The sequence below is a fragment of the Paramisgurnus dabryanus genome, chromosome 15, assembly GCF_030506205.2.
Source record: "Paramisgurnus dabryanus chromosome 15, PD_genome_1.1, whole genome shotgun sequence".
Classification (NCBI taxonomy): domain Eukaryota; kingdom Metazoa; phylum Chordata; class Actinopteri; order Cypriniformes; family Cobitidae; genus Paramisgurnus; species Paramisgurnus dabryanus.
The window spans coordinates 31,243,128-31,270,221 of NC_133351.1; the positions used below are offsets into that span (position 1 = coordinate 31,243,128).

Here is a 27,094-nt window from a genome sequence, read left to right on the forward strand (position 1 = left end):
GTTTCACAGAGGATTAAATGCTTGTCCAATATGTCAAAAACCTCTCAAATTGCTAGTTTCCCACATGACTGTATAGAACCCGAATATAGGTGTTTTGTGTACTTACCAATTTCTGCAAATCCAAACTGCTGACTGGACTTTTATCACTGGATTCTGTTGATGATACCTAAATGAAAGATTTGAGAAATATGAGAACACAATCATATGGTATCAAATCAGCATAAGAGAAAAATGTCATCATGAAATATTGTTAAAGATTCTTAGGATATACCTTAGCTCGCCAAGGCCAATCTGAATCTCCATAACTGTAAGTGATTTCTTCTCCTGGTTGAATATCTCGTACAGCAAAAAGACACAGATGAGGTTTTTTGTTCACTTCAACAGTTCTTATTTTGCATGTAGGATTTCTGTGCTCATCATTTACAAGTCTTCCCAAGGACCCATCTTCCTTGGATGCATCCATGCTATAAATACATAAAAATACCACCAAGCATAAGAGACTGATTTGTAATCTTGTACAGCAGTTGTTTCCTTTATGCCTGTACCTCGTAAGAGTAACTTCTGTAAACATATCTTAACAACTACATGAAATCAAAATGAGTTTTTTGGGCTTTAAGGCATTTTACATCAGTGGGTCTGGTTATATGGTCTGCTCTACACATTTTGGGGCAGATTCCTGAACAGGGCTAAAGTCTATTCCCAGACTTAAATACAAGTTTGAATTGTCTGAACAGAAAACAGCTTGCACCGAGATATCTTAGAGAGCGCCTTTTTCATTGCTAAAAACAATATTATTTTGTGTATTTGGTATAATATAATGTGTTCATGTGGTTTATGGTTAAAAAACACATTATTTTAAACATAAGGTTTATTTTTGTATTTCCAGATTTCACTCTCTTCCTGAAACGCACGGATTTGAAGAGCTGTGTGCCTAATTGATCAACTAATCTGTATGTTGTGATTGGTCTGATTAGCTCTGTCAGCTGGAAACGTGAGACTTCTTACCATGATTGAAAGATTCAGTTACTAACAGGAGTTAACTTACAGGCTGAGTTCGAAGCAGGATGAATTATGATAATTTCTACATCACCAATCCCAGGAAGTAAACCTTTTGCCTACAATCCGTGTGTTTGTTGTAATCCAAGAAAAGAGATTTACGTTGGAGACGATAACTCGCGTCATGGTTTACTTTGGGGTTTGTAACTTTTGCATATTGTTAACATGAACTAATACACACTTACACACCAAAGGAAATTTAAAAACAATAGGTGCTCTTTAACATATCAGTGCCACTGTTTTTATCACAAGATGCACAGCAATGTTTTTTTTTTGTAAAATGTCCTAATATTACTAAGCCCTAGTCCTGGATTAATCTAAACCCTGTATGGTAAACTGCCCCTTTGTGTCTGCTTTTTTACACACAATAAAAATCATCAGCTGGGTACTGAGTGCGTCATACCAAATGTGCAGAGACGAGGATCACCAGGACCCAGGAGTTTTGGTGAACTAACCCTTAACCGCCCTATTACTTCAAGACAATAACTCTATACTCACCACCAATTTTTGCCATGCCACTGAAAATCAAACAAGAATGTGTTCTCAACGTCATTGTAGAGTTTAGATCGATCAAGGCTCTCCTCTGAAGTCAGAAGTTCACCTCTGTATTCAAGGACAAAATCACCTCTAAAAAATGCTTCAGTGGTGAAAACTCCACGTCCTAAAAAGAAAAAAATACGAGTAAGTTCTGCTGTTCCTTTAAAGTGAATTATTATTTTCATGAGCTCTTATCCAAAAACAATAATAAAAATAGCTAGATCTAAAGTTTTATCTGTGGTATCCAACAATTTTGGACATAGCCCTAGTTGGATCTTTCATTTTGTTGTTGTCGGCTGGATTAAAAGGAGCGGTGAATCAAACAATAAATTTTACCTTGATAATTTATTATATAAGAGGTCATCATACTTAAATGAACATCCTGCAAGTTTCAAAACTGAAACCGTCTGTGCTATTGAAATATAACATTTTTTTGCACCAAGCCAGGAAAATGGTCTATTCAGGAATGTGCTGAAATATGATGTCAGAGTAGAATTGAAACACCTCCCCAAACCCATATACAATGACCACTTTTGTAGCCCCGTCCACAGCTTTGCGTGACATGTGTGGGTCAGGGGTAAAGCAAACCATGCAGTGTCTCAACAATCATTAGGGGTGGCACGGTTCTTGAAAAAAATCCGAACCGTTCAGTTCGGAGCGTGTGCGTTGCACGGTTCATGGCATGCGCAATAGCCTCGTGCCCTGTATGTGACCTTGCCTCAGATGGCGTGTTTCCCTTTCGCGAAAGAAAAGTTGACTGGTGTGGAGAGTGAGTGCTGCAGGTTATGTTACATGTAGAAATGGCAAGTTGGAGAGAAAAGGAAGTCTGCCCGGAGTTGGATGACGCGCCAGTTTGGTGTGTGGAAACTTTTTATTTCATGTTACCTACGATGACAGTGGAAAAAAACAATAGATAGAACTGCAGTCTATGGGTTGAATGTGTTCGAACAGCCACAGAAGATTGCCTTCTCTCCGCCCATTTATCAAAGCTAAGGTACTGAACGTCTTTTCTGACTTCTGCCACGAAAACACAGTGAACGTGCGCTATTTTTAGCCTTTTATTGATAAAACTAAAGCGGCTGATTTCCGCGTAGTTTCATTTTGCTAGCGTGAGAAAGTTGCGCGATCTTATTTCATAAATTGCCTCTCAAAGTAATCAGGACAGAGGTGGTCAAAAGTGGACAAGAGAGACGGATTTAAATATTACAGGTGTAAACGTTATGTTTCTCTCTCCTGCACATATACTCTCTGCAGTATTTAAGCAGCCTCTCAGTAATAAATCTAAGAGCTACACTGAAGTTGGCAGTTTGATAAATGCAAGTTATCTTTGTGTGATAAAAAGGCACATAAGATGGATATACACATTCTCCTTTTTTTGCCAAATAAATGAAAAGCATGTTGAAATCATCAATGTCTTACCTCTTGCTGTATCAAAATCTCACCTGGCTTTCCTCAGAGAGGGTCCCAATAATGTGCTTAAAGTCAAATTCAGTTTGTGCATGATTACATGATATAACTTTTTTAATAAAGTATCCTAAATTATGGATAATTACTACATTAATAAGATAATACATTTCTGGAGTGTTAAAAATTAAAAGTAAAAATAACAACAAGAACCATACAGAACTGTGAACTGTCTCTTAGGAAACATGTTTTCAAAAGTCATTTTGGTTACATTTGGCAATCTTTAAAGACATGTTTACTAGGGGTGGCACGGTTCACAAAACCCTCGGTTCGGTTCGTATCACGGTTTAATGGCCACAGTTCACAGTTCTGTATGGTTCTTGTTGTTATTTTTACTTTTAATTTTCTATGGGAAGAACACAGACGCTGTTTAACGGAGGCTTGGAACATAACATTAGGAATGCGTGGTTAAAGTTTGTTTTTGAAGAAGTTCCAGCTCGGGTGGGGAGTGTTTGTTTACTTTGTGTACCACGGATTCATTTGTAAAGAAGCCATGAGTCGGTGCTGGATTTGCAGAGAAACTGTGATTAAAAGCACCACTAATATTGCATCTGGCAGGAATGACACAACAGTATACACAGTGAGTAAAACATTTTACTTTATTTAAGTTACTACGCGTCACTACTGTTTAGTAAAAGATCGCTTGATATGTCCTGTTGTAACATCAGTGTCTAAACACGTATATTTGACTGTTTTAATTTACTAAAAACATTAAACCATTAATAAAGGTGCAACACTTAACAATATGACTGTAATATAACGATAGAAATATACAAAGTTAGTCATAAGGATTTATCAGCCGCGGTTTAGATTCTGATGCGTGCTTACTTGTGTTGTTTACGGTAATTTAGTCACGTTGAGTTTAAAGTTCTTTTATACTTTACTATACGTATTGTCATTTATGGGTATCATCTTTAGCACCCAGAATCTTTTGTAGCTCAAACATTTGTGTTCGGCTGCTATTTTTACACATCAATGTTTTTAAAACATTTCCCCACATGTAATGACGGGGATCATAGCAGTGGGCGTTTACGTCCAGGTCTTCACTGCGGGCCGCCCCTTCAAACGAACCATTATCCAGAGAGCAACTAATCCATGTTACAAAATAACCTATTATTTATTGCCTTTGATGTTTTTGAATGGAAAAACCACTTGAATCAGACAACAGTATAAAACAATAAAATCGACAGATTCATTGCCCCTTTAAGTCAGCAGGATCTATCACAAAAGTCCACGTAGAGTGCACGTGACACAATTTCCATCATGCATGCACAGACGGATTTTGAAGTAGGTAGCCCAGGCGATGTGTTGCATTTTGTCGCAATGCGCAATTGCGCATGCATCAAAAGTTTGTATGCACATACAAATAAACTATGCTTTGCAACTTACATTTGCGTACATGAAAGAAAACGATCTATACTACAGAATTTATCTTACCTTTATATTTGCTGATAACTTGCTCATAAAGCTCAGGCTTGTCTGTTTTACAAGTAATGTGATGCTCAGCATCCTGTTGAGGTCTTTTTCGTTTTTTCTGCCTTGGTATACCCAGCATCATAGCGACTGCAGTGACATGCAATGACTGAAAATAATTAAATGAATCAATCGATTAATCAAGCATAATATTAAGGTTGCTAAAATTGTTTACCCAAATAGCAAACAAATGGTATAACATATGTATCTAACTTATGTATATGCATGCATGTATACTTTTGTAAATATACATATAGCTTAGATATACACACACATACACAACTCTAGATAACTTATACATACACAATTTAAAATCTTTAAAAGATATCTGTGGCTATTCGTGCCACTGTTTGCATGATAAGAAAATCGCATGATTGAAACTCAGATTAAACAATAAGAATTAATTACTAATTACCCAATCTATTACTGCTATTTCACATAATTTTACTAAGCACTTAGTCGTTTATGGACAACATTAATAGATCAGTAAAGTAAGTTATGTTACTCTGAAACCGAATGTTTGTTTACTGACCAATGCCAATATCGTTATGGGCTACTCGGGAAGATAATATTTTTGACCACAAACCGTCAAATAAGATAAAATATTTCACAAATCGTATGTTACTCCAGCTTATCTTTCATATTTTGCACAAATATGTTATTATACATAGGACTGAACTCACCTTTCCTCCTTTAATGGGCGCGTGTAGTCTGTTTCGCGGGAAATTGGGGCTAACAGCGGTGATGTCATTATCACGTGTCTGCATTTCCGGGGAAACGAATCCACTGCTGCTGACTTGCGTAGTAAAAGTGTCGTTGATAGGAAGGCCGAAAGCATGTCACGTTGAAGTATCGCGTGAGCGATTCGAGCACGTATTGAGAAAGTTTGATCTCGCGGTACTGTGATGTCATATCTTGTTCGATCTGCGCAGCGCTGTATGAACACAGCTTAGTGTTGTTGCTGTTACGCCACAGACAATGGGATCAGCACAGCACCTCGTGCTACTGTCCAAAACAACTGCTATTTACAGAGAGATTCCTCTAAATGTAGACAAATCCACATGGAAATTAATTGATGGAAGGTGCTTTTAAAAACATTTAATACATACAACAAAACAGCTTAATGAAAGCTCTGTTTCTTGAGAACATTTACTGCTCCACCTACAATATCTTATTGGACTGTCTTTTTTATTACCTAATAAAAATTAAACATGCAACAAAGCTTTTTTAAACAAATAAAGTAAAAAATATAATATAATAACTTTTGACCCAAATTAAACACAGCTGAAACAGCTAATCAAGGTGTTCAGGGTTGCTTGATAATTACAGACAGGTGTATGAGCAGGGTTTAAGACACCTGACCTAGGGTTTAGGAATACACAATGTGTAACTTCAGATTATGAATACCCAGGGTTATCTCTTAACCCCTGGTTAAGCACGAACAGTGTGACACGTGAAACAGATAACCCAGGATTCCGTTAACCCGGGGTTTAGAATAACCTGGTGTTAACTTTTCCAGTGTGAAAAGCATGTTTATATGTTGATAACCTCAAATGACACAAAATCTCCTGTTCATTTCTTCTGGTTGTGAAGTTAGCAGTTTGATGTGCTGCTGTGATGTGGAGCATCAGTGGCTAAAACAAGTGGGTTTCAATGTTTACATGCACAACAATATTCAAATAACAATACTGCGAAACTATGATGTAAACAGTGGTTTTTAATTACTCTTATTTGGCTAAAGTCATAATCAAAGTAAACACAAATCAAATTCATATTCATATTTTAGCTTCATTATCAAAGTGCATCATGACCTACACGCATTTCAAATACAATATGTGGGAGTTTTGTGACAGGACACATATACACACACAGTGGTCAACCGTTTGGCTGTAAACAGATGGCTTCAAGCAGAAAAGGCCCTCTAGCTAGGTTTCCAACTGTCCCGTATTAGTCGGGATGTCCGTATTTTGGGTCTCATTGATTTTGTCCTGTATGTGACCTCCCATGTCTTGTTTTTGACTGCTACGTTGATCTAAACAGTGACTGATACAACAGGCTTGCTCGACTTCATGTGGCTCCACAACAACTGAGAAGCAGATGACAACAAAATCCAACAAGAGTGATTTGAGAATTCAGACAAAGCGGACTGCTATCGAAATGCTCTCGCGGTCATTCGCCTGTCTGTTCATGCGGCACCGCATGAAGTCAAACAAGTAGCAAGCAGTGCTGAACACTTGAGAATAATCTCAAACACAATCAGTATACGCTAAAGGGGGTCATATAATATGATTTCATGTTATCCTTTTATTATTTGTGCAAAGATCTTCATAATTAAAATGCTCAGTCTCAATTACAAAGAGATCACTGATCCAGACCTGCATAATAAATCGATCTTAAAGGCCCCAACAAAACATTTCCAACTTTGCTTGGACATTCTCACACTTCTAATTCACATCCTGTGTGTTTTAATTAAAGTATTTGAAGTTGACTCTGCAAAACTACAGCTCACAGAATCATTGAATCTATGTTAGTTTTAGTTTGTCACATGTAAGATGAACATGAAGGGGATAACGTTTAACTACCCTTAGTGCAGGAGTCACAAGTGTTTTGTCTTATAAGGTAATGGTTCAATTTAAATACTGTGTTAAACGTACCTGCTGTACCAACAAACTGTTAATAAACCTATTGTATGTTGCCAAGGCATAAGAGTTATTATACAATTTTAATTAAGAGATTAGCTATCATTTGGACAAAATACACTGTATACACACAAAACCATGCCTGCACTGCTGCAGCCGACCACCTTTTGTCCTGTATTTGGTGAGGGTGACAAAGTTAGCAACCCTACATCTAACACATATAACAAATAATTAACTGCACTTTAAGCTTTCGTAATATTTAAAAAAATAATAATAATATACTATCACAACAACAATGAACTTTATGTTGTTCAGGAGTAACATGGGGATTTAATGATGTCTGCAATTAATGGATATATTCTATAACATGTAAAATTGGAACATGAAGGCATTAAAAGCAACTTATGTAAACACCTTAATTTGAATACTGTATTATTTAGAATAAGGTCAGTAATTAGATTATACTGTCCATGTAAACATAATCACTGGCTGACCCTGCTAACTTTACTTCAGTGGACTGCACCTTTTAAATTAAATGATAAAGTTCTCTAAACAAACAGCTTATATGACTTTATTTCTGAATGAGAATTGTATATGTGTTGTAAAAGTCTGATGTGCTACTGTGATGTCGGGGGAAGGGTGCTTAGACATGTGAGGCCTGAAATCACTGACTGAACTGCTAACTTTACTTCAGTGGACTACACCTTTTAAATTAAATGATAAAGTTCTCTAAACAAACAGCTTATATGACTTTATTTCTGAATGAGAATTGTATATGTGTTGTAAAGTCTGATGTGCTACTGTGATGTCGGGGGAAGGGTGCTTAGACATGTGAGGCCTGAAATCACTGACTGAACTGCTAACTTTACTTCAGTGGACTACACCTTTTAAATTAAATGATAAAGTTCTCTAAACAAACAGCTTATATGACTTTATTTCTGAATGAGAATTGTATATGTGTTGTAAATTCTGATGTGCTACTGTGATGTCGGGGGAAGGGTGCTTAGACATGTGAGGCCTGAAATCACTGACTGAACTGCTAACTTTACTTCAGTGGACTACACCTTTTAAATTAAATGATAAAGTTCTCTAAACAAACAGCTTATATGACTTTATTTCTGAATGAGAATTGTATATGTGTTGTAAATTCTGATGTGCTACTGTGATGTCGGGGGAAGGGTGCTTAGACATGTGAGGCCTGAAATCACTGACTGACAAACTGCTAGCTTTACTTCAGTGGACTACACCTTTTAAATTAAATGATAAAGTTCTCTAAACAAACAGCTTATATGACTTTATTTCTGAATGAGAATTGTATATGTGTTGTAAAAGTCTGATGTGCTACTGTGATGTCGGGGGAAGGGTGCTTAGACATGTGAGGCTTGAAATCACTGACTGAACTGCTAACTTTACTTCAGTGGACTGCACCTTTTAAATTAAATGATAAAGTTCTCTAAACAAACAGCTTATATGACTTTATTTCTGAATGAGAATTGTATATGTGTTGTAAAAGTCTGATGTGCTACTGTGATGTCGGGGGAAGGGTGCTTAGACATGTGAGGCCTGAAATCACTGACTGAACTGCTAACTTTACTTCAGTGGACTACACCTTTTAAATTAAATGATAAAGTTCTCTAAACAAACAGCTTATATGACTTTATTTCTGAATGAGAATTGTATATGTGTTGTAAAAGTCTGATGTGCTACTGTGATGTCGGGGGAAGGGTGCTTAGACATGTGAGGCCTGAAATCACTGACTGAACTGCTAACTTTACTTCAGTGGACTACACCTTTTAAATTAAATGATACAGTTCTCTAAACAAACAGCTTATATGACTTTATTTCTGAATGAGAATTGTATATGTGTTGTAAAGTCTGATGTGCTACTGTGATGTCGGGGGAAGGGTGCTTAGACATGTGAGGCCTGAAATCACTGACTTACAAACTCTTAACTTTACTTCAGTGGACTACACCTTTTAAATTAAATGATAAAGTTCTCTAAACAAACAGCTTATATGACTTTATTTCTGAATGAGAATTGAATATGTGTAAATTCTGATGTGCTACTGTGATGTCGGGGGAAGGGTGCTTAGACATGTGAGGCCTGAAATCACTGACTGAACTGCTAACTTTACTTCAGTGGACTACACCTTTTAAATTAAATGATAAAGTTCTCTGAACAAACAGCTTATATGACTTTATTTCTGAATGAGAATTGAATATGTGTTGTAAATTCTGATGTGCTACTGTGATGTCGGGGGAAGGGTGCTTAGACATGTGAGGCCTGAAATCACTGACTGACAAACTGTTAGCTTTACTTCAGTGGACTACACCTTTTAAATTAAATGATAAAGTTCTCTAAACAAACAGCTTATATGACTTTATTTCTGAATGAGAATTGTATGTGTGTTGTAAATTCTGATGTGCTACTGTGATGTCGGGGGAAGGGTGCTTAGACATGTGAGGCCTGAAATCACTGACTGACAAACTGCTAACTTTACTTCAGTGGACTACACCTTTTAAATTAAATGATAAAGTTCTCTAAACAAACAGCTTATATGACTTTATTTCTGAATGAGAATTGTATATGTGTTGTAAATTCTGATGTGCTACTGTGATGTCGGGGGAAGGGTGCTTAGACATGTGAGGCCTGAAATCACTGACTGACAAACTGTTAACTTTACTTCAGTGGACTACACCTTTTAAATTAAATGATAAAGTTCTCTAAACAAACAGCTTATATGACTTTATTTCTGAATGAGAATTGAATATGTGTTGTAAAAGTCTGATGTGCTACTGTGATGTCGGGGGAAGGGTGCTTAGACATGTGAGGCCTGAAATCAATGACTGAACTGCTAACTTTACTTCAGTGGACTACACCTTTTAAATTAAACGATAAAGTTCTCTAAACAAACAGCTTATATGACTTTATTTCTGAATGAGAATTGAATATGTGTTGTAAATTCTGATGTGCTACTGTGATGTCGGGGGAAGGGTGCTTAGACATGTGAGGCCTGAAATCACTGACTGAACTGCTAACTTTACTTCAGTGGACTACACCTTTTAAATTAAATGATAAAGTTCTCTAAACAAACAGCTTATATGACTTTATTTCTGAATGAGAATTGAATATGTGTTGTAAATTCTGATGTGCTACTGTGATGTCGGGGGAAGGGTGCTTAGACATGTGAGGCCTGAAATCACTGACTGACAAACTGCTAACTTTACTTCAGTGGACTGCACCTTTTAAATTAAATGATAAAGTTCTCTAAACAAACAGCTTATATGACTTTATTTCTGAATGAGAATTGTATATGTGTTGTAAAGTCTGATGTGCTACTGTGATGTCGGGGGAAGGGTGCTTAGACATGTGAGGCCTGAAATCACTGACTGAACTGCTAACTTTACTTCAGTGGACTACACCTTTTAAATTAAATGATAAAGTTCTCTAAACAAACAGCTTATATGACTTTATTTCTGAATGAGAATTGAATATGTGTTGTAAATTCTGATGTGCTACTGTGATGTCGGGGGAAGGGTGCTTAGACATGTGAGGCCTGAAATCACTGACTGAACTGCTAACTTTACTTCAGTGGACTGCACCTTTTAAATTAAATGATACAGTTCTCTAAACAAACAGCTTATATGACTTTATTTCTGAATGAGAATTGAATATGTGTTGTAAATTCTGATGTGCTACTGTGATGTCGGGGGAAGGGTGCTTAGACATGTGAGGCCTGAAATCACTGACTGAACTGCTAACTTTACTTCAGTGGACTACACCTTTTAAATTAAATGATAAAGTTCTCTAAACAAACAGCTTATATGACTTTATTTCTGAATGAGAATTGTATATGTGTTGTAAATTCTGATGTGCTACTGTGATGTCGGGGGAAGGGTGCTTAGACATGTGAGGCCTGAAATCACTGACTGAACTGCTAACTTTACTTCAGTGGACTACACCTTTTAAATTAAATGATAAAGTTCTCTAAACAAACAGCTTATATGACTTTATTTCTGAATGAGAATTGTATATGTGTTGTAAAGTCTGATGTGCTACTGTGATGTCGGGGGAAGGGTGCTTAGACATGTGAGGCCTGAAATCACTGACTGAACTGCTAACTTTACTTCAGTGGACTACACCTTTTAAATTAAATGATAAAGTTCTCTAAACAAACAGCTTATATGACTTTATTTCTGAATGAGAATTGTATATGTGTTGTAAAAGTCTGATGTGCTACTGTGATGTCGGGGGAAGGGTGCTTAGACATGTGAGGCCTGAAATCACTGACTGAACTGCTAACTTTACTTCAGTGGACTACACCTTTTAAATTAAATGATACAGTTCTCTAAACAAACAGCTTATATGACTTTATTTCTGAATGAGAATTGTATATGTGCTGTAAAGTCTGATGTGCTACTGTGATGTCGGGGGAAGGGTGCTTAGACATGTGGTGGAAAGCATGAAATCACTGACTGAACTGCTAACTTTACTTCTTTGAATTCCAGCTATATAATTATAAAAATCATATAAACTTCATCTTGATTTGTGATTGTTTTTAGAGCTTTTAGTTAATAAACTGAAAATACACATTTAATATTCGATTCTAGAAACTGAATAAAATAATTAATGATGAAATATGGCATGAGGATTATGATTGTTTCTATGATTATATTATAAATCACTATCTGATGCCATGAGGTGTTTGCTGTGCTTACTGTGTGGAGTGGGGGTTGGGCTACAGTCCGCTTAGCCATCTGAACTTAAACAGAATGGTCAGAGATCGATTTTATTCAAACTAAACATAAAGAAGGAAAAAACATTCAAACCAATCAAACTGCAACAAAAAGCACGCAATTCCTCGTGTTTTAACATATTTCCCTTACGAAAATGAACCATGGTTTTATTGTGGTAAAAGTGTATAAAACATGTTTTTTGGGGTAATGCTACTATCAGCAAAAGCATGGTTTTACTACACTAACCAATTATAGTTTTTAGTTATCAACAACCATGGTTATTTTGTAGTTACCATGGTTTACTATTTGTTTTTGTTTAACTGTAGTAAAACCATGGTTAATTTTCGTAAGGGTTGTGTCATATATATTTGATTAAATAAACAAAAAACATTGTAATGACACCTACTGCATTAAATGTAAACATACCACTTTACTTTTAGAAAGAAATGTTTCCTTTAAAGCCTAATGTCCTTCTCCCCTGTATTAAACTGTTCCTGCACCATTAATAAACAACTGTTATCGATTTTATACAGCGCTGCGCATATTGGTCCGGATATGAAATCAAACTACCGCGAGCACAGACGGTTGAGTGTGCTTTTGAATTGCTTTCGCAAAACTGTGATGTCACAAACCGATCGATCTGCGCAGCACAAACACACGTGCTGCCTGCATTACTGTACCGCGGGTCCTGTCAGTCACTGGATGAGTGAGTCGAGGGAGAGGCTGCACGGGTCATCTTTACACAAGCCATGTTTCCATCCACATGTTTTTATCCGAATTAAGTGATATCGAATGAAAAATGCCTTATGGAAACAGTAAAATTCGATTGAATTTCATGAATATCGACTCAAAAGAAATACGTTCGATCTCATCGGATTTTATCTTGATCGATATGTGGCTTATGCGATAAACGCTGATGGAAACGTTATTTGCCGAATAAATAATGATTTGCGATTAAGGTTTAGGTCATTTTATGGTTGCAACCCACACACAAAACAAAGAAGAAAAAGTTTTAGGTCCGCTCTGGTGGCACACATGGCGTGTGTCAACAAAGTCATATGTAAGTGGACACACGACGAGACGAGATTCATTTAAAATTTAATTTACCAGAGAAAATAACGGCTATTTTAGAGCTGAAGATCTTTGCCCGAACCCGATGGGTTCGGTCGGATTCGGGCTTCATTTCTAACATTTTCAACGGGCTCGTGCTCCGCCTTTGCACGGTAAATGAGCGGTCAAGTTCAATCCTGCTGAATGCCCTATCAGTAAGCGCAGGACCACGCTGAAGCCATTTACAGTGGATTTAATAATTTCCTCAACAAAAATGTAGCCTAATCATGGTGAGTAAAGGTTTTTTAATGTTTAACTAAATACATAATTTAGACAGAGGATATAGACTAATCCCAGCTAACAATTTTTGGTTCCCAGAACGTTCCCGGAACGTTAGGTTTTGGTTCCGGGAACGTTCCCAGAACGTTAGTTTTTGGTTCCCAGAACGTTATTTTTGAAACGTTCCCTGTTGGTTCCCCAGGAAAGTTTTCTTTACGGAAATAGAACGTTATTTTTAGGTTCTCAGAACGTTCCCCTAACTTTGTCAGAACGTTCCGGGAACATTCGGGTAACATCAACCTAACCTGCTCAGAACGTTTGCAGAACCTTGCCAGAACGTTCCCGGAACGTTCTCAAAACCTCTAGTTATTCCCTATATTTAGGCACCATTAATAATAAAAATTCACAATTAAATCATTAAAAAAAAACACGATTTCACTATATAAACTAAGTTTATTTATATATAATCTATTTAAATGAACAAATAATCACACAATCCATGTTGATCCATGGATTCTTTATTCGTAGACATAAAATCAAAATCATTAATCACAGGAACATTTATAGAATTTATAGACTTAGATAATAATATAATAGGGTAGATAATTTGCTTATATAACACATAAAATTGGCAATAAACATGTAGAACATTGTATCATAAAAAAACATTTTAATATATTAAAAATGAAAACATTTAAACAATGAACTTCAGAACTCCACAGCAATCTCTGCCATCTGCAAAAGTAACAAACAATAAAGGCAACGTAAGTTAGTGTAACATTAGGTTAAACATTTAGATGAACAATTCAATGACAAAAGTATTATCATTAAGTTGCACGACCCCGTCAAATGGTCTGATAAAAATGCATATACAGATTTGAAACGCGTTTTGTGTAGGCCTACTTCTTCGTAAAAAGTTTTAAATATATTTAGTGCGCTGCAGTTTGGTTATCAGAAGAATATTTCATTTTAAATAATTATATTGGTATACTGATAAACAAGAGACATACAAACAAGAAAAAGTTCAGCGCCAGGATATTAGTAATTTTGATAATGATTCTTTACGACATTTTATTTTAAACTATAAAGGCTATATATATATATATATATATATATATATATATATATATATATATATATATATATATATATATATATATAGCCTTTATAGTTTAAAATATATATATATATATATATATATATTAATATATATATATATTCGAACAAGCAGAGTTATTAAACCAATATGATAAAGTGTATACAAGTAAAAAAGTTTCACACCATAATTTTCAAAAGTATGCTATCTTTTACGCATGGTTTCTTTAAAAGTAGGCTATTTTCTCTACAACAACTGATTTAATCAGCAAAATGATTCTCTTTTACCTTAGTATTTTTAGAACAAATCTATTCAAAAGGTTTTTTTTTGTTACTTCGACAGCTACAAGTTGGTAAAAGTTTAGTACTGCAATAGTACAGTTTTTATACAGATTGAAACGAGTTTTTATTTTAAGATGTCGCTGTGGGATTGAGTATGGTGGTTCCAATTTACATTTATATTTTACTGGTAAACGGTAGGGGTGTGCATTGGCACTGCCCTCACAATTCAATTCAATTACGATTCACCAGGTAACGATTCAATTCAATTCAATTCTACGATGCATTGCGATGCATCAGAATTCTACTGTACACAACAAGGCAAATTTTTAATAAGTCAAGTAGTAAACTCAAGTTCAACTATTCTCAACAAAAACGAAAGCTGACCAGGGCTCGCAAAATTTTAAAATCCCTGGTAGCCCTTTGGGCAGACACTCTTTAATTTTTGGTAGCCTGAAATGAATATAAGTAGCCAGAATAAAAAAAATACACAGTTTAATGTAGAATATTGATAAATCCTGGATTTCCATGTAATCCAAATATTCCTGCCCATCCCAGCTAACAATTTGGTTCCCAAAACGTTCCCCTATTTTCCAAGGTTTTTGGTTAGCCAGGAATGTTTTCTTTAAGAAAATAAACATTCCCCTAATGTTATTTTTAGGTTATTTTAACGTTCCCCTAACGTTAGAATAATTTAATTGTTATATTTCTGAAATATTATATGAATGTATTATAATACAGGTTATTTTTTATAAAAAATACCTCAACACATCACCCATTGTATTTAGATAACATGGTATTTTATCAAATATATAAACAACCAGTGACTTAAACACAATATAGAAGACTTAAATCAGATATTTATTAAAAAGGAATAAACATAATTCCCTTTATGTTCCCCTAATGTTAGACTCTGAGGTAAAACGAAATGACAAACACACATTCTATTCGCTTTAGGTAAACATATCTTACCACTGCTGTTTAGTCACCTATCAGCTTGTAACATCATACTCTCAATAGCCGAGACGTAAATCACTCAAACATATTTTCCTTCTCACATATTTAAGTTACTAACTGAAGAAAGAAAAAAATACGATAAAACAATGTTAGTCTATGAGGTAAAAATGAAATGACGTTATTTTATTAAATGACTTGAGTTCGCGCAAGCAGGTGCTCGTGAAGAACCTGGAAGCACGTGCAGAGGGTCGCGCGCATATCAGACGTGCACATTAGAGGATGAGTTTATTTATGCTTTCACTTCATTTCCTGACAGTTTCACTTGGTACGTGAGGATAATGACTGACAAGAGGACACCGAAATACATACAATTATACAAACTATAATTACCAAACTAAATCTGAGACAAAGCAAAAAATTAAAATATTATTTCCTCCCCAAGATAGCCCGACGGGCAGGGTGGAGATACATTTTGGTAGCCCGACAGGAATTCACAATAGAAACGAGACGTCGGCTAGCGATTTTGCGAGCCCTGACCGAGATGAGAATTTTACACATAGAGTAATTAAGTCTTGTTTCCCATAGACTTCATAGAATCCGAAATGTATCCATATGTCCACTTTCCATGGAAAAGGGTGCGTTTTTATTTACCCGTCTATCACGGTCATCTCCAGAAAATAAACAGAGACATAATCGATTACGGCATTTGCTGCATCGATGCTGAATTGTGCATGCGCGCATTGCGATGCATTGCCGAATCGATTATTGTTGACACCCCTAGTAAACGGCTTAATTCATTCTTGCAAGCGCTTCAGACGATGTCGCGTTTATAAATCAGGATTTTAGCAGCCGTTAAAGGAACAACTGGTTAAATTGAACACAAGGTGTTTCTGGGTCGTGTTTTGTCACTACTTTATAGTATACTCGTTTCATGTCTGACAACCGAACAGATAATATGTAAAAAATAGCATGCAGTTGTTTTACAGTTTTTCTCGATTGCGGAAACACGATAAACAGGCTTTTGAACTAAAATTTCAAAACCATAACGCCATTTTTCAAGAAGCACAATCATTCAAAATCAATTTGCTGAACAATAAACACTACTCCCCTGATTTAACACATGAGTTTTAAATCAGTGAAGTTTTACTTCAAAACTCTACACACAAATCCCTACATCTCTCGGGGCTTACACCATGTGGTCATATGGAAAGCACTAGCATTCAATACTGTTCACTCAAGTCAGCACAGCTAAGGCTCAATTAGCAAAGGAGGAGGAGGAGGAGGGAAAGAAGGAGGAGGAAGAGGACTTGTTGAAGGAGGAGGAAGAGGAGGAGGACATGGTGAAAGGTGACAAGCAGTCTCAGATTCAAGCCACTCTAGCTGACCATGTCCTTGTCCATGGTATGATTATGAGGGAGGCTGAGCCACGAGTAAAGCCTAATTTGAGTCGCTTCACTGTTGCCTCCATGGTTTTGAGTGTAGAGTTTAATTTTGATCTGAAAATATAATACTTGGAGTATTGTGTGAGATGTTATGCAATTGTGTTTACTGTTTAGAGAATATGAGGCATAATTTCAGTAAATGTGTTTAAGCAACTGAGAAAAACTGTAATATGCAATATAATGTGACAGATAAAAGAGAAGAAATTAAACATATTTCAGGTGCCAACACTCAATCAAACGCAAACACATCACATATATGCTAATTAGTGTGTGACGTAATCGCCACATGCTCTAAAAAAGTCTCTCTAAATCCTGTGGGAAACACTGAATATGATTACCATTTTAAATTTCTGTGTGGGGCAAATTTCAGGGCTAATGCAATTAAGTCTTCCACGTCAAGGGCCTTTAATGCCTTGTAGTTTTTCTGTGTTGATTCTGTAAACAAAATAAAATAATCACAGTCAATAATTTCTATAATGTGTAGATTGTAAATACAATTCGATGAAAGAATTAAATTAATTTTTCAGCTGATTATAAAAAAACACAATCTCATGGCAATTAGTACTATGTATGTTACGAGGTGGCTCATTGTACTGATTTAATTCATTCTTATTTTAATAATAGTCATAGGTATTTGTATGATTTACTGTACAAATTCATAAGAATTGGCCTTGTAAAATATGTGCCATTTAAACCAGGGATGGCGAACATTGGTCCTGGAGAGGGCAGTCCTGCAGATTTTAGCTCCAACCCTGATAAAAGCTCACCTGCCCGTAGCTTTCTAGTAACTCTTTAGACCTTGATTTTAGCCTGTTCAGGTGTGTTTGATTAGAGCTGGAGCTAAACTCTGCAGGACTGCAGACCTCCAGGACCAACATTTGCCACCCCTGAATTAAACATACAAGTTCATCATGTCATGTCATACTCATACTCCTGTATAACCACAATTGTGATGTATGGTTGTAACTGTTGTTATGATTACTTGTTATGAACTGTTGTTATGCATAATTATGCAAGTTGATATTCTGATCATTTATATGTTTTTCTTATTTTATAAGCACATCAGTACCAGTTACAAATCACATCAGTCCTAACTAGGCCTGTCACGATAACAAATATTGCTAGACGATAAATTGCCTCGGAATTTATCGCGATAGACGATAACATTGATGCTCCGGGACCATTATAATAATGCAGATACACCTTTTCAAAGATCTATAAACTTTTATTTCTAAACAATAAGTAATACTGGAACTGGAAGACATTTTAAATATCCACACGAAATGAACAAAATAACAGGATGATTGCGTTTTAGGTGCATATGCATGTTTGTCGTGTTGCCACTTTTAAGTGCTACGTTTTTACCACAAATGTGACATAACGGCTCGTTCAGGTTTAGTGGTTCACCTCGGTCATTAGGTTTAAATCCAAAGTACTCCCACACTGCAGCTGTAGCGTTTGGTTTTGAAACTTGGCTGTTTAAACTTGGTATTAAGATGTGTTTTTGATCAGATCACAAGTGGACGAGAGAGACATATCACATTTACACCTGGTATTTAAATCCGTCTCTTTTGTCCACTTTCGACCGCTTCTGTCCTGAATACTGTGAGGGGGTGGTCTGTCGAGACGGTGGTCGAGTCTTTCCGCTGTCATTTAAACGCCAGCGGGAGTAATTATGAGTTTATATGGACGCAAACTAATATTATGTCCACTGCTTGTTTAGGAAGTAAACATGCTGCACAGTATTTTCTACATGTATATGTTAGAGCTTTCTCTGAATTTTCAGCGGAATTGACCTTTCGCCGGCCCCTCCCCCAAAACGGCCATTGTCCAATCACACATCACAGCAACCGTTACTATGCGAGCACCTCCGACAACCATTCACGCCCGCAGCGTTTGTGAGCGGTGCATACAATGGATAAAACATTGTGGACTGCCCCATTCAGTTAAATGTGTCGAACATTTACGAAGCATAAATACGTCTGCACAAAGGTAAGGCTTACAGCTAACTAGTTACAGTGTGGTCTAGATCTACTAACTAGAGGCAAGAACACAAATTGGACCAAAGTTATGATTACCATGAATATAATTGCCAGAATGTTAACCTACTCTCTATGCTAAATTTAATGAGTTATTTTGCCAACATTAGTTAACATGTTAGCTAACGCTAGCTACATTAGCTGCTGTTGTGTTGGGACTTTCAGCTCCCCAACTTTATTTTTCGTCAGTTTACGACAAAGTCCAACATAGCGCCCTTAACAATCAACTTTAAATAATTTGTTTTTATCTTTCATGTAGCATTTTATGAACGGAAAACCTACCCCTGAGTTTCCCAATCCCGTAAATGCTGTGCAATTTTATTATATTATACGTTTTATTTATTATATTATCTGTCCTGAAACTTTTAAGACAAAACAATTTCCTATTTGTGAAATCTATCACCATAAATAAAACATTATGATTCTCAAAACGGCTATCCTCAAAACAACAGACAGAGAAATGTAAGTTAGCTTTGAATGGCTTTGAAACACAGTAGGTTTAGCTAGCCAACATACTTGTATTTTAACAAAATAGCTACTCGCAATAGACATTAATAGACTATACCATATGAAAGATAACTTACTCGGCAGTGCAAGAGCATGACTGGTCCACAAGGCTGTGCTGGTTGCATTTGAGTTACAGGTCTTGTGGTTTCTCATTTCTTGCGTGAGACCGGTAAGCATTAGCCTCGATAGTAGTCGTGTCTCCTTCATTGCATATTTTTATATTTTGAATATATCCCTCCACTGCATACTGTAACCCCTTTTGCCTCGATCTGGAGGAAATCGCGGCGGTATTGCTCCAAAAAATGTCACTGACACGCACGGGTATATCGCTTTCCGTCATGGCAATCTGTCACACTGGTCATTTGTTTGTCGGAAGTAGCAACAGTAACTAAGGGGGGCGGGGCTCGGCGAAAGGCTAATTGATGAAATAAGATCGCGCAACTTTCACACGCTTGCAAAATGAAACTGCGGAGATCACCCGCTTTAGTTTATCAATGAAAGGTTAAAAATAGCACTGTTCACCTTGTGTCAGAAAAGTCAGAAAAGACGTAAAACATTGTGATCCGATTGATGAAAACGCATGTTAATGACAAGTGTAAACAGCCTCTAGTAAATCCATCTTTTTCTTCAACTCATGTCTCAACTAGTGTTTTCTCCTGCTACACTCCTTAAGCCGAAAGTATACTAGGGACGTCCGCGTATGCGCGCCGTCCGCATGACGTCATTTTCGTCATCAGGAGGGTCCGCGGCCGGCCGCGCGGACCGTCCGCGTGCAGCCCAAAATTTGAGACCGCGCGGACAGTGCGCGTACAGTCCGCGTACGACAGCGCATGCGCGAGAAAATATTTAGACAGGACACTCCACTATAAACAATTATACAAAGGAAATAGACAGCATTTACACACACACTATCGTTTTTCTTCTTTAACTTTTACTTCTTCCAATAACAGAAAGCTGTGGAGCATGTTTGTTTGATTCCTGTTCTTTGTTGTCTTGTTGTTTTTCCTAAACTGTGTTTGCAATGGTGGATCAGTTACTTTTCTTCACCTATCCAAATGTTTTAATGTACTGTAAATGTCGCCAAATCAGTGCTGCCCTGACAGCCTGTTAGACGAATAATTTGAATAAGAAATCATTTGTATTGCGTATAGTGTCGAACGCGGCCATCCGCGTGTAGCCGCGGGGACTATACTCGGAAAGCTGCGCGGACGCGTGCGCGCGCGAGCCGGACACGGACGCGGAAAAAAAGTATACCCGGCCCTTTACGCGGCGCTCATCCTCCTCAGTACGCCTACTGTGATAGGCTACGCCAGGAGTCCCCCCTCCCCACACAGATCATGCGACTGACAAATGACTGACGAGGGTTCACTCCTTGTCACTCGTTGCACGGAGCGGTCATCCAGTCTCTTTGGTAGAGAGAGAGAGAGACAAGGAAAACAAACAAGCATGCAAATGTGAATTATTGCGGCCGAAAAAAATGATCGAGCTCATTTTATTTACCGTGCGATTAATCGATTTATCGTTTATCGCGACAGGCCTAGTCCTAACTAGGGATGCTCCGATCAGGGTTTTTGCAGGCCGATACCGATCACCGATTTGTTGTCTTCGTGATCGGCCGATACCAATGCCGATACCGATTTTTCAAGCTGATGTGCAAGCTTTTTGATGACTGTTACTGGTAACATTTTTTCTAGATAAAGTAATAACACAGATGTTGCCTTTGTTATATTACTTGCAGTAATTAGGTTTATTATTGTTTTAATAGAGAATCAAAAAATTAGCACAACAAATATTTCTTCTGCAAAGAGAAATTGAATATGCCTTTAAAAAGTCCTTATGTCAGTTAAAAGTGATAAAAATAAAACACTTCAAAGTCTAAACTGTATGAATTAAACATACACGCATTCGTATGAAGTATAACAGTTCTTTAGTGAAGAGCAGAAAGTGATTTTATTGAGAGATGAATTAGGATACTGTAGCTTTAAGACGTGAGAGAGATCACTCTGTTCACGTGCACTGATGACTGAGGCTTCTGTGTGTGCATGCCTCGGATGTACATGGACAAGAGCAGCTGTGAGGAAAATGAAAGTTTAAACGCTCAAACTTTAAAACGCATGCAAATAATAAACTTTTGGCATGAGGATGCAATTATCCGCGATAGATGTGTGTTGTATACGCTGTTTGATGGGAATGTGAAGACGCGTCGCGCTGTTGATCAGATCGCGTCCTCATAGAAAATACGCTTATCTCTGCAAGCGCAAAGAGAGAAATGCAAATCTTCATGTCACACACGAGCGATGGGTTATAAAAATGCTCGCATTGCGTAAAAATGCTCTCTAACTGCAGCCGCATTCAGGAGCCCTATGTTGACAAAGGTAAACAGAAAGATCGGTTTATGAGATCGGCAAATTTAGCGAGGACCGATCGAGTCATTTAATGACGTTATCGGCCGATACCGATCGGCGGCCGATCGATCGGAGCATCCCTAGTCCTAACGTAATGTATTTTCTTCTTGGCCACTTTTCTTCTTGAGCATGCCTTAATTTACCCATTTCTAGTAGGCATACTGCATTAGTAAATAATAAATAAACCTATACTGGGTTGTTTCAATGCAGTGCTTTATTTAAAAGGTAACCCATGTGTTCTGTCCAATATTTACCCAGCATTGGGTTAAAAATAACCCAGCAGAATTTAGAGTGTGATATACTGGTCCAATCTTATTCTGTCTCTTTTAATTGGATATTGCTGAGAATAAACGGACAGAAATGAGTTTAAACAATGAGACGAAAAAGAAAGCTTGCCTATTATTAAAGGGCAGATTCTAAGCATTTGGAATGCTTTCTTACCCTTCCTCCATTTCATGCTGTAGGCAATTGGGACTTCAGTGGACTTCACCTGGGTTGGCTCCCCCAAGGGACCGTATGTAGTTAATCTAAAACAACAACAACATGTATTTTCTAATAAGTAGAAAATAATTATGAACACATACTGACTATATACTTTGTTGCATTTATGCATTTGGCAGAATTGTTTACTGTAGTAATTAATTATAGTCCTACTGTGAGCAATTTAAAATTAACAATTCTAACATACAGCAATTGTTTGCATTCTTCTAAAATCACAGTATCTTATTAAAATGGTTGTGTTAAAACAAACCCAATCAGTGTTTATATATTACATTAAAAAACACTAAATGTGTTGTCCAAAACTAGACACAACTCTGTGTGTTTACAACAACGTTGTATTAAAAGTAACACAAATGTGTTGTTCAAATAAAAACACAGCTGTGTCTAGTTTGGGACAAGGCAGTGAGTTTAAATGTGTCCCAAAAATAACAATGATTGGGTTTGTTTTAACACAACCGTTTTTAAAGTCTAGAACATATTAAGCAGTCAGTAAATCATTATTTTATGCATATAAATCATTATTAACTTGTGAAATATAATATAAATGTCCATTAACTATATTGAAAGTTTAGGATTGGAACATGCCTAGCTTATGTACGTATTTACATTATACATATTCAGATCATTTGCATCAATATCTGCAATATAGCTCAGCTGCCTCCAATTTCTCTTGATGGTTGCTGATGGGTTCTGATGAACACATTAAGATATTAGGAGGAATGTCTGTAACCAAACTGACCTGAAGCACCATTGACTTCCATAGTAGGATAAAAGAATACTATAGAAGTGAATGGTGCTTCTGATTGCTTTGGTTACAAATGAATCCAGAAGTTGCAAAGATTGCTGTGTCATACCCAAAATGACCTGAGGCTGTAACTGCTACTTCAAAAGGTGTTTAACTAAGTACTGAGTAAAGGGTCGGAATACTTAGGTCATATCAACTTTAAAACCCTCCCCCCAAAGAGATGCTGAACAGAGCAAACATTTACTGGTAAATTGCAGTTAACAGATCATGTGTGAAGTTGAACAGAACCTTTCCGGTAAATCAGTGCTCCCAATTTACCAGTAAGAGAGGTTGTAAGATTACCAGTATTTTACCGGTAAGCGCTATGTGTGAACGAAAAATATAGGATTACCGGCATTTAGAACAGACGACGTCAGACCGTGCTGACAGCTTCGGGCCAATCATAATGTTTAATACAAATGATGCGTTTACCCCCGCACTGTTTACGGACGTTTCCACACACATGCTGCTTGAAAGTCGAGCACACCTGAAGTTTACATCCATATTTCTTCACCAAAGCTGTTTAAAACAGCTTACCACCTACTTGCAGAATTCCCGACGTAGCACGCCCTCTGTAAAGCCTAAAGTGCAAACAGTACTGTTGTTTAAAGTCGCAATGAAATTGAAATGAAAAACTATATATGTATTTTTAATAGTGTGGTATTATTAACAAATGACTTATCTGTGAGCTTCATTGTTTTTTAAAAATTCGTGTGTGCTCATAATCTTTAATCAAAAATGCAAATCTCCTCCCCTCCTCAAAACGATCTCTCTTCACTTCCGGTCAAAAGTATGGCAGGTGGGCGGGGTCCGGGAGAAGATCGCAGTGATTAGCAATTAGCAACACGACCCAACTTCAAACGATCCAATCAGATCTCGATGGACAAATTCAAATCCAGCACTGCCTTATTTCATCTCAAAAGCCGTTTCATTCGGATATACGTCACCACGGGGAAAATAAGGCAATCGCTACTTCCGTTTCATGGCGACTTTAAAATGCATTTTCGGTTTGACGTCGCCTCATGCAATGTTGTTTAGTCATCATGAGCAACTTCGCGACTGTTTACCACAGACGTGAAAACAACAAAATACAGACCGTGGATATGAATGACGTGGATTGTTTACAAATACAACACTGAGCTCGCCGCACCCCACAGGAACTTCCGCTTTCTCAACGAATTTACCGGTATTTTGATACTGATGTGTGAATGATGTCTTACTGGTAAAAAGACGGAACGTCACTGCGTGTGTGAACAGCACATTTTTGTATTTACTGGTAAATTCATTCTGGTAAATTCATGGTAATTTACCAGAACTACTGTGTGAAAGAGGCTATTGACTGGTTGCTTTAGGTGTGGGTCAAACAGCCTTTTGTGCAGTCCCTTACCAATAAAAGCTAAGATGGACTCCAGACCTTCTGGACTGTCTGTGAGAGACTTCAAAGTCGCCCAGACCAACAAGGCATCATGTTAGCAGACATCCCGACCTAATCAAAAAATTTGATTAGGAGATGTTCTGGTCCTATTTTTAATATATCTTTTACAAACTTACCACAGGTGATCTGGCAAAGCAAAGACTTATAAAACAGCATCTTCCCAAATCTCCTCTTCAGGCTCATCTTAGCGATCATTGCATTTGATAAAGTTTGGAAAAAGAAAAACATATTTCATTAGTATAGAATCATAAATGTAATGTTTTGGTTAGAAATAGAAAAAAACTGTGGCCCAAGTACAACTTTGAAAGAAATAATGTTTACAATATTTGTCATGGTACACTGTCACTTCATTACCTTTTGAGTGGTACAGATTTGGGCATCTGGAAAGACACGTGACTTCACCTCTGTGTATTTTATCACACTTCATCAAATTGCATGGTAATCTGCCTACAATATGAAACACATAATAAAATAAAAAACAAGTCATGGCCCCTTTTCAAAAGAAAATATAAATTGTGAAATACAAAACACTGCATCTTAGTTATTACGATTAGTAGAATTTGATCTGAATACAAAACAAATACTAAATGCATTGTAATATTGTAGGGGAGATGCTTCAAAAATAAATTGTAAATTATTGATTTCTATTACAAAATGCTAGCTTGATGGTGCGTTACAATGGTGGGTGGTAGCTCATGGACATAGCCATCATTTAAAAAATTATGATTAAAGCCATAATACATAAAGATAGAAAATAATGCTGTTATGTACACCACCACAAAGACAAATTTTATATGTCAATATGAAGCCTCTCTAAAACTTATGTCAACATCCACTCTGAACTATGAATTCACTTCTGGCTCTGTCTATTGAAAACAAAGGGTTTGAAATATGTAAGCCTAACTTACATACTGTAGAAGGAATAGTGACATTAAGGACCACAATGGAAATAAGTTATTTTAACTTTATTGTGTTATCCTTGACAAATGTGTTATTTCACTTTTTGTCCAATAAATCAAATCAAATCAAAAAGAAATGAATTGCTGTGCTGAACAATAACCATTGTATCCTAAATTATTTTCTTATATTTTCCTAATGACAATGATAAACCAGATATGCACTTTTTGGGCGCTTATGTATTGGATGCAAATATTGAGAATGAGGAGATGTCGTCACGACACAGTGCCCCGCCCCCAGAGACCGAGTCATCCTCCCCTTTCCACCATTTTGGGTGGTAACCCGCCAAACTCGTTCATTGTTTGTATTGGTAGTAGAGGAGGTTGTCGCGCTATTTTAGAATGCCTGGAAAACACTGCTGTGTAAAAAATTTGCACCAGTGTCTCCCACGATTGTCGTGGAAAGTCTAGGAACCATTTGTTACGGTTTTTTCGTTTCCCTAAATGGAAAAAGACTCAAGGAGAGCATGTCTCCGATGTGACAAGACGACGTCGGATTTCTTGGGTGGATGTAAGAAGAAAGGACATTACTTTTGACCGCATCTCCGAGTCGATGAGAGTGTGTTAAAACTCATTAACATACAAAGTAATATTCACCTTATATTCAATAAAATAATTCATCTTCCTGCATTGACACTATTTTTGTACTCTTTTACAAAGACATAAAATGTACATCACTGCATGTAATACATTAACGAACATTATATATATCACTACTTCATTTGAACTTAACTGAGCTGGATGATACATCACTGTTTGATCCACAGAAGCAAACTTTGTTATTTTCCTGTTATTACTGTTAAGCTGCTTTGATACAATCTGGATTGTAAAAAGCACTATATAAATAAAAGTGACTTGACTAAAGGTGAAGCAACTTACCTTTGCCAGTACAATGTTATTTTTCACAATTTGAAGGCTTGTAACGTTAGATGACCAAGTCGCGCACCCAGCCGCAGCAGAATGTTTCGTAGCTTTCCAATGACTTCAGGCTTTTAAATTCTTGCATAGTGTAATAACTGATGCCGAAAACCAAGTAATTAACAATTTCCAAATACGTGCAGTGGTAAAGAGTCTAACGTTAGGTCTCTCTTCCATTCAGCTGCAGGCACCTCGTATGGATCAACGTTTTTAATATCCGCAAAGCTTCTCTAAATACCTCTGTTTGGCATTGGTTGTAAGCTTCTCCCTGTAAGGACCCTTTTGCCGCATTCTTCTCCATTTCTGCTAAATTTTCCTCGAAATTTATATTACAATTTCTGCTCTTTCCCGCTCCGTCTTTGAATTGATCATACACTGTTGCTCCTGGCAACCGTTAGCGTGCCCTCCCAAAATGGTGGACGGGCTCAATTTGTCACGTGACAGCAAGCTACCGTGACGCATGTCCTCATTCTCAATATAAACACAAAATAATACTTACTCTTCAGCCAATGGAACACATCACAACACAACAAGAAAATGA

The 27,094-nt window shown here is 36.9% G+C and overlaps 1 protein-coding gene and 1 long non-coding RNA gene across 2 annotated transcripts; both read right to left on the bottom strand.

Annotated features, from left to right (window-relative positions):
* Positions 1 to 6: 6 nt before the first annotated feature.
* On the bottom strand, positions 7 to 7,327 carry LOC135782908 (N-lysine methyltransferase KMT5A-like). The gene is made up of 5 exons (XM_065293396.2): positions 5,214 to 7,327; positions 4,495 to 4,639; positions 1,555 to 1,717; positions 272 to 464; positions 7 to 166 (listed from the first exon to the last, which is right to left on the bottom strand). The coding sequence occupies exons 1-5, from the start codon at positions 5,295 to 5,297 to the stop codon at positions 53 to 55; spliced, it is 699 nt and encodes a 232-aa protein (XP_065149468.2). The 5' UTR covers positions 5,298 to 7,327; the 3' UTR covers positions 7 to 52.
* Positions 7,328 to 13,737: 6,410 nt separating this feature from the next.
* Positions 13,738 to 17,979, bottom strand: LOC135782655 (uncharacterized). Its single transcript, XR_010545453.2, has 2 exons — positions 17,347 to 17,979; positions 13,738 to 13,970 (listed from the first exon to the last, which is right to left on the bottom strand). It is a non-coding gene; the product is annotated as an uncharacterized lncRNA (long non-coding RNA).
* Positions 17,980 to 27,094: the final 9,115 nt, after the last annotated feature.